The sequence below is a fragment of the Triticum dicoccoides genome, chromosome 5B (assembly GCF_002162155.2).
Source record: "Triticum dicoccoides isolate Atlit2015 ecotype Zavitan chromosome 5B, WEW_v2.0, whole genome shotgun sequence".
Taxonomy (NCBI): Eukaryota; Viridiplantae; Streptophyta; class Magnoliopsida; order Poales; family Poaceae; genus Triticum; species Triticum dicoccoides.
Window position 1 is genome coordinate 680,906,455 of NC_041389.1, and position 8,504 is coordinate 680,914,958.

Below are 8,504 nucleotides of genomic sequence, written 5' to 3' on the forward strand. Positions count from 1 at the left end.
AGTGGGCGTTCTGGATTCTGGAACTGTGACCAAAAAAGCTCTTCCAATCCATGGTCACCTCGGCCCCGGAAGTGTTCGGTCGCGTCCACCACACTAGCTGCCAAATCCAGATAAGTGTTTTCCGCACTCCACTACCGGTCTAACGGAGCATACTTGGGGTCTCCGAACTTCATCCGCAGCATACATGGCTTTCCAGCCATGATATCGGCCTGACGCAACTCCTCCTTCATAGCTCTCATTGCAGAGCGAGTATCCTTGGCTTCGGCAGTGATCTTTTCAAGGTCCTTCTGAGCCGCCCTATCTTCTTGTTCAAGAAATTTACAGCGGTCGGTAGCATCCTTCAATTTTATGGCCATCTCGGCTATTACCTTCTTGCTCTGGCAGTGAGCAGCCTGTTCGGCTTTTAGTTCTTCAGCCGCTTTAACGGCAGCCGCATCACTTCTCCTTGCTTGCTCCTTGGCTTGGGCAAGTTCCGCCCGAAGGTGCTCCACGGCAGCAGCACCATCTATATTGAGCACATATATATAAGGCCCGAGCATCGAGCTCCTATTACCAGGAGTCTTTGGAATATACCTTGTGCCTCGTCTAGCCGCTTATTTACAAGCACGATGTCGGCATCTGCTACATCAAGTTGCCTCTTTAACTCGGCAGATTCATCAATCTGGCTAGCCACCGAACGCCTCGCCACATTCATAGAAAAGGCGACATATTATACCTGGGGTTATGATCCTCTATGCGCCGTCACTCTTGACGACACACAGAGTCTCAGGGGCTACTATTTATATAGGGCACATTTAATATGCGGCTCTACCAAAAGGTACACCTTTTTACGTACCTCAAAGCCTGTTAGTAAACTCCTGGCAGCCTCGTACAATCCGCTTTCCGCGGATGAAATCCTTCCAATCACCGTATTCATCAACATACAGTGTTCTTCTGAGATGGACGCCCTCCCAAGCAGATCCTCCAGTCCCTCCGACTGCGCACCAGAGGGTGCCGGACTAGCCTGATGACCTTTTCCAGAGTCCGTACTTGGAAAAACCCTCCGAGATGACACTTCGGGGTCGCCTGCCTCGTGAGACGGTGCAACAAGGGGAGGCGTTTCGCTCTCTATCATCTCCGGACGTAGATCCCCTGAAGATGAGCTCTGCTGAGAAGGGTTGAGATCCGAACTGCAAGGTAACGTTTCGGTTATCTTCCTCAGAAATAAAACAGGAGTGCCATTCATTATGGAACCCCTTCCTTCACTTACGTCTCGGGGGAGAGCGGGTCCCCTTTAGGGGGCGATTCGGCCAGGGCATTCTCCGGTGCCGAACCCTCTCGCGAAGATTTCTTCCCCCGTTTTGAGGCCATCACCTCCGGGTCTTCAGAGGCAGTCCTTTTCTTTCCCTGGTCGGGAGAATTTTTGATTCTTCCCTTCCTAACAGCCTCCTTCGCGGAGGCGGTAGCTCCTTGGTTCCCCCCTTCGCCTTCCGCCAAAAGCACGACCTCCAGCATCCTGGTAAGCATGGGATTCGACGCGGTCTCGGGTAGGGGGGCTGGACACCTGATAAGCTTCACCTTCACCATCCACTCCTGTTCAAAGGACAGCTCTGTTAAGGGTAATTTTGTGACGAGAAATACGGATGGTGTGTCCAAATACAGGGCTACTTACCTTAGCATCCGGGCGATTGCAGCTCAGACCTGCGTCCTCGGACAAATCTGGACACCTTGCTTGTGATCCGAAGAACAATTTGTACATCTCCACGGGTGTCACACCCATGAAATTTTGGAGGACTCACGGTCCCTCCGGATTAAATTCCCACAGGTGGAGAGGGCGACGTTTGCAGGGCAATGTGCGGCGAATCAGCATGACTTGCGCCACTACGGTCAAATTGATATCTCTTTCTAGAAGATCTCGAATGCGGTCCTGCAGCAAGGGCATGTCTTTGGGGGGCCCCCAGATAAGTCCTTCATTAACCCATGACGCTAGCCGTGGTGGGGGACTCGAGTGAAAAGTAGGTGGCGCCACCCTTGTGGTGCCCCTGGGGGCTGTGATGTAAAACCAGTCCCGTTGCCATAAGCCGAACTCCTCTTGAAAAGAGCCCTCGGGCCATGGAGCGTCAGCCATCTTGCTTATTATAGCTCCTCCGCACTCAATGTGCTGCCCCTCGATCATCTTCGGTTCCACCTTGAAGGTTCTTAACCACAATCCGAAGTGAGGAGTGATATGGAGGAAGGCCTCACACACGACAATGAACGATGAGATTTGGAGGATGGACTCCGGAGCTAAGTCGTGGAACTCCAGCCCGTAATAAAACATAAGCTCCCTCACGAAGGGATCAATCGGGAAGCCTAGCCCCCGAAGGAAGTGAGATGCGAACACCACGCTCTCACCAGGCTAGGGAGTGGGAATGGCCTGCCCTTGAGCAGGCAGCCTATGCAAGATTTCGCCGGTTAGATACCTGGCATCTCTCAGCTTTAGCACATCTTCTTTCGTAACGGAGGAAGGCATCCACCGGCCTTGAAGGTCGGAGCCGGACATCATCGAAGGTCCGAAGCGCCTAAAAACTAGAGCTTTGGGTGTTGGAACTCGAGGCGAGGGGTGGATTCGATTGGATTGAGAAGAAAGGAGTCAAGCCTTGGTCTCTTTATAAAGGAGTTGAATATTAAGAGCCCTCCCTGTAACCGTTTGGGACTCGCCTTCAATTAGGGAGTCATACCAAAGGCATGGTTGGGTTACCCACGCCCGTATTGATGAGAATCCCGGAATAAGGGGACACGATCTCTGCTTTGACAAGACGTGCCAAGGAAACCGCCTCGCTAAACGCACTGAGGTGGAACAGTAAAACGATTCGAATAAAGGCCTGGCCGTGTCGTGACGTCACGCTGCGGAATACGTCAGCAGATTAGGTTGGTGCAAATATTATTCTCTCTACGGTGGCATGTGGAACTTATTTTGCAGAGCCGAACACTATCCTTGTGTTCAATATCTTCTATGAAGTATTCGGAGGAAGAACCAGCCTTGCAATGCCGAAGGCAACTTGCGCGCCGGACTCGTCGTCATTGAAGCCTGGTTCACGGGCTACTGAGGGAGTCCTGGATTAGGGGGTGTCCGGATGGCCGGACTATGACCTTTGGCCGGACTCCCGGACTATGAAGATACAAGATTGAAGACCCCGTCCCGTGTCCGGATGGGACTTTCCTTGGCGTGGAAGGCAAGCTTGGCGATACGATATGAAGATCTCCTCCCATTGTAACCGACTCTGTGTAACCCTAGCCCTCTCCGGTGTCTATATAAACCGGAGAGTTTTAGTCCGTAGGACGAACAACAATCATACCATAGGCTACCTTCTGGGGTTTAGCCTCTCTGATCTCGTAGTAGATCCACTCTTGTACTACCCATATCATCAATATTAATCAAGCAGGAGTAGGGTTTTACCTCCATCAGGAGGGCCCGAACCTGGGTAAAAACATCGTGTCCCTTGTCTCCTGTTATCATCCGCCTAGACGCACAGTTCGGGACCCCCTACCCGAGATCCGCCGGTTTTGACACCGACAAACTGCTTATAGTAATTGGTGATATATACTTTTAGGTTCTCCTGTCCTAAAATCATCCCCTCATCTTGCTCAAGCTAAAAGATTCTCTTCTTTTGATGCTTGCCATTGGCAATGATATGGAAGAATTATGTGTTATCATCCCCTTGGAAGATTTTGCGAACTTTAGCTCGAAGTGCCCACTTCAATTCCTCCTCACGAAGCAGTTCTTTCAATCTTATTTCCGCCCCCACTTTAGTTTTCAGCTCTCTGGTATCTAGAATGGAGGACTCGGCTTTTAAATCTAGGGATTGAACAAGTAAAAGGAGACTTTCCTTCTCAGCCTTATATATCCCACTCAGGTGTTTGGGCCAACCACGTAAGAACTGCCTTAAATGTCTAATCTTATTCTGCCATCTCTTAACATTCGATCTCCCTCCTGAATCTTTAGCCCATTCTATTGCTATTAGATTCAGGAACCCTTCTTTTTCAAACCACGCTAATTCGAAAGAAAACGTATTCTTGTTCCCCACATGCGTTGCCTCTCCCGAGTCAACCAATAATGGGGTATGGTCGGAGATCGCGCGAGAGAGCGCTTGGACCGTCACGAGGGGAAACTTCTGCTCCCATTCAGCGCTAGCTAGGACCCGGTCTAGCTTCTCAAACGCCGGGATTGGTAACATATTGGCCCAAGTGAATTTTCTACCAGAAAGCTCAACCTCTCGAAGATCCAAGCTTTCAATGATTGTATTAAACATAAACGACCATCTGCCGTCAAAGTTATCATTGTTTTTTTCCTCCCGTCTACGGGTAATGTTAAAATCACCCCAACCAGAATTGGGAGCTGCTCGCTACCGCAAATACGAACTAAATCCGCCAAAAAGTATGGTTTGAGTTCAGGCTGCGCGGTGCCATACACCGCCAACAATTCCCAATTAAACCCATTGACCTTCGACCGGACCTGAAACTTAACCGCAAAATCTTCCATGACAACATTCCGAACTTCCAACAAATCACATTTAACTCCAAATAAAATCCCACCGGAAGCATGAACTCGGTTGCTAGGCGAAATGGAGATTGCTAAATAATTGAATAAGCTTGTTGATATAATATCATCCTGTTGTCTTGCTTTAGATTTTCTTGTAAAAACTGTGTTATTTTCTGGCATAGCTGAAGTTGACATCTAAAATCCATTTATGAAATCTTTTACACTAAGAACAAGTAATGCCGCAATGAGTTATAAATTCTCGAGTTGGTCATGAGTTTTGTGCTTGGTATCTTTACAGATCGTGGCAGACTGTTGTCGCTGGCGAGGGCTAACTCATCTCCGGTGTGCCGCGCAGCAGTGGTACGTTGCATAATGGACAAATCCATCATCAAGCTGGTCTGTTTTTGTCAAGCAGTTTAAGCATGGCGGTTGCAAGTCAACTGTTGTTGTTCTTGTACAAGGGTCCAGATTCTGAAGTGCTTGGTTTCTGTTTTCTCTCTGAAAGCACAGGCTGGGGATTGAGAATGATAATCGAAAATATTTCCTGACCTTTGCAGTTTTATTAGTGAGATGACGAGCTGATCTCTGCTTGTACTAAAATCCCACCTAGGTTCGTAGAGTTTCCAACAAAGATTTAATCAGCAACACCTTCTTCAGTTAGGAGTGACTGTTTCATAGCTGTTGGATACATATCTTCTAGTCCATTTATACTTACATAAGTCTCAGTGTTTATTCAAATGGTTATTAGTTGCTTGAGAAATAGCAGAACCCAGTTTCAGTCGTATTTTAAAAGCAAATTCCTACTTTACCATGTGCTTGAGAAGTTGAGATGCTGCCGGAGGATATTTCGAGCAGATTTCTCCGGATCCTTTTGCTTTATTTGTTCAAAATTTAAAAGTATTTGCAAAACACGAGTTCATAAACTTGTTTCGCTTTACAAGTGTAGTAACCTTTTTTTTTTTCCTACTAAAAAGAACTGAAAATCTTCGTAGTACAAACATTGGTCGTGGCCGGAATTTTCCAAAGCAAGGCAACTTTGGCTATACACGTGTGGAGTGGACATCATCGGCTAACCCACTCGGAGCCCCTGTCCCCGGCGGCGGCGGCGGCGGCGGCGCCGGCAGTCCCGTCCTGCCGCGGCTCCTGCCTCCGGTGGAAGTCCCTTCGAACGGTCCACAGCGCCTCGTTGCACCGGCGCATGGACGGCCGGTCCTGCCTCGCCGGCATGACGCACTGCTCGGCCAGCCGGAGCATCCCCTCCACCGCGGCCACCGAGGCCGGGCTCCGCCGCACCCTCGGGTCCATGGCCACCACCGCGTCGCCTCCCCGGAACTTCTGCAGCGCCCACTTGGTGGTGGCGCGGGGCTCGAGGCCGCGGCGGCGCTCGATGGGCGGGCGGCCGGTGACGAGCTCCACGAGGAGCACGCCGAAGGAGTAGACGTCGCTCTTGTCCGTGAGCTGGAGCGTGCCCAGGTACTCCGGGTCCACGTACCCGGCCGTGCCCACCACCTGCGTCGTCACGTGCGTCGCCTCGCCGTCGCCCGCCACCCGAGCCAGCCCGAACCCGGCCACCTTCGCCGCCAGCGCGCCCGTCAGCAGCACGTTCGACGACCGGATGTCCCGGTGGATCACCGCCCGTTCTGCCATGCCATGCCATGCGTTTCCAAGTTCAGATAAACACCATCATGCACATGGTGCTAGCTATTAATACTACTGATACTGCCTTTCATCGTTCACTTCCTCTGTTTCTTACTACTATGAACAATGAGTTTTGATTGGGTTACCTGCGTATTCGTGCAGGTAGGTGACGGCGTGAGCAACGTCGATCGCGATGTTGAGCCGCTGCGCAAGTTCTAGCCCGGTTCCGCGCGACTCTGAATTTTGCAAAAATCTTGGTCAGTACATCTTTCCAGTGTTGTAATTACTTCTGTACAATATATTTATCACTAGTTGAGTACTATTTCAACTCCCTCCGACAAAGTTGTACTACTAAGTGAGCGACAAGTAATATGGAGTAATGAAATTGCATGAAATATTTATTTTCTGGCAAATGTAGCCAACTGAATTAGAAATGTGAATGCAAATTTCAGCACTATCAATGATCAGTTGATAAGTTGGACACTGCTAGTGACCAGTAGGAATGTGACTGCAAAGTTCAACACTGCTTGTGAATACATACCATCCAAGTGTTCCCTTAGGGAGCCATTGTCGACATACTCGACGACGACCAGAGTTTCATCTCTCTGCTCGAAGAACCCGAGGAACCTCACCAAATTCTGGTGCTCGATCTTCTGAAGCGTCTCGAGCTCCCTGCTAAGTTCAGCAGATAGATACTGACCGTTTAACTGCAGCAACAAAATATTCAGACATATTAGTTGCTCCTGACAGTTGCCAAATATTAGTATGATGTTGTTTCCCCAGACCTTTCTGGCACGTTTGACGGCAACCTGGGAGCCGTCCCTGAGCTTCCCTTTAAAGACGCTGCAAGAAGCTCCCTCCCTGACCATGTTCTTCTTGCTGAAGTTCGATGTCGCCCTGAATATGTCTGCAACGGTGAGCCCTGCACCCTCCTTGCCTTTGCCTGTCCCTGCTGCAATCAAATTTGTCCATGAATACTCCGATCTTCTAAAGAATTTTCACGCTGATTAATTCGATGCTTAACCCAGAGGAGGATCATGATTAACAAAAATTGTACTGGCAACAAAACAGAGGATGAAGTCTTAATGGTACCTGAATCCGTGGAGACATGGAAGCCCGCACTCCTGCTCCCCTGAGAGTACCCTCCACTCCTGCTCCCACGAGAGACCTGAGAGACCTCCGGTTCTTGCTCTGACTGGGCCTTCCTGACCCGGGGCACGAAGCAGGTGCCGAACACGCCGGCGACGCCCCGCGCCGCCGCCTTGAACGAGCTGCTGCTGCTGCGGGTTGAGCTCCGGCTCAGCTGGGAAGAAAACGGGGCGCTGTACGACGACGCCTGCCGCCGGTGCCGGTATGTGTCCGGGGAGCCAGAAGGGTATGGATACCCGTCGGAGGCCGCCCTGCTGTAATTGCTGAAGCCCGAGACCTGCTGGCTGCTCATGCTGCTGCTGCTCGTGCTGGGCTGCCTCCTCGCCGCCGACGACTCCATGGCGGAGACCTTGATGATCTGCTTCTTACTGCTGATGGTGATGGTGTTTCATGGATCGTCACATGGGGATGAGACGGGATTGATGGATGATATCGGATGTTATGGAGCAATGATTCGATCGATGGTGGCCAGACTGCGTCGGAGGTTGGAGGGTCAACCCGCGTGCTGGCTGCTTGTGGCTCAATTCCAGCAGCAACTGGTGATTTGTTTGACCCGAGCCGTGGCAATATTTTGTTTTGAGGAATGTTATCATGGTTGAAACTTTTATTTTTCGTTGCTTTTTCATGGAATGTTTGCACACACACCTGTCATTGCTTGGTTGGCACAAGGACTAAGGACCTAGTCTTGGGACTTGGTCACTAGTGGTGCTAATCATCTACGTGCGGTTGCGGGGAAATTAGTTGGAATGCAATGGGAATTTAATGACCGGTTTAAGGATATGAACATGTATGATGGTGAACTTTCTCTTATGAACACATGTGTTTGTACAAGATTGCATACATGGTGGTTGGAATAAGGATTCAGGAATTTGACTTTTCATGAGGCAAATGAGAAACCTCAGTTGGATCTTGACGCAGGTTGCATATGCAAGTAGCAGCCGTGGATGACAAGCCTTCAGGCTTCGAAAAACCCAAAATACATGTTTATCTATTTCGGCAATGCAAAAATGAAAATAAGATTGACAAAGTGTTCACCAAATCATATCCATACATTTCTCTTTGAAAGAAAAAAAAAGCAGCTATCTAATAAATCATGACCTCCGACAATGCACATATACCAAAACTCATGGTAGAATTAACATTCTTTTTGTGTGCGGGAGAATTAACATTCAATTCAAAAGATCATAAGACAAAACATGAGTTGACATTATTATGG

The 8,504-nt window shown here is 49.5% G+C and overlaps 1 protein-coding gene across 2 annotated transcripts; it reads right to left on the reverse strand.

Annotated features, from left to right (window-relative positions):
* Positions 1-5,464: 5,464 nt before the first annotated feature.
* On the reverse strand, positions 5,465-7,909 carry LOC119312588 (calmodulin-binding receptor-like cytoplasmic kinase 2). Of its 2 annotated transcripts, none has more exons than XM_037588324.1 (5): positions 7,232-7,909; positions 6,925-7,088; positions 6,681-6,846; positions 6,286-6,375; positions 5,465-6,141 (listed from the first exon to the last, which is right to left on the reverse strand). In XM_037588324.1, the coding sequence occupies exons 1-5, from the start codon at positions 7,626-7,628 to the stop codon at positions 5,564-5,566; spliced, it is 1,395 nt and encodes a 464-aa protein (XP_037444221.1). In that variant the 5' UTR covers positions 7,629-7,909; the 3' UTR covers positions 5,465-5,563. The 2 variants fall into 2 exon arrangements, with proteins under 2 accessions (XP_037444221.1, XP_037444220.1); XM_037588323.1 differs by having other exon boundaries at positions 6,925-7,091; positions 7,232-7,908.
* Positions 7,910-8,504: the final 595 nt, after the last annotated feature.

Excerpts from the sequence above, each read along its gene's own strand:
- LOC119312588 (XM_037588323.1), bottom strand. The coding sequence starts at position 7,628 with ATGGAGTCGTCGGCGGCGAGGAGGCAGCCCAGCACGAGCAGCAGCAGC. Across the intron at positions 6,847-6,924 it reads CCGTCAAACGTGCCAGAAAG|TTAAACGGTCAGTATCTATC; the intron begins GTCTGGGGAAAC and ends TTGTTGCTGCAG. Across the intron at positions 6,376-6,680 it reads CCTAAGGGAACACTTGGATG|AGTCGCGCGGAACCGGGCTA; the intron begins GTATGTATTCAC and ends TGCAAAATTCAG.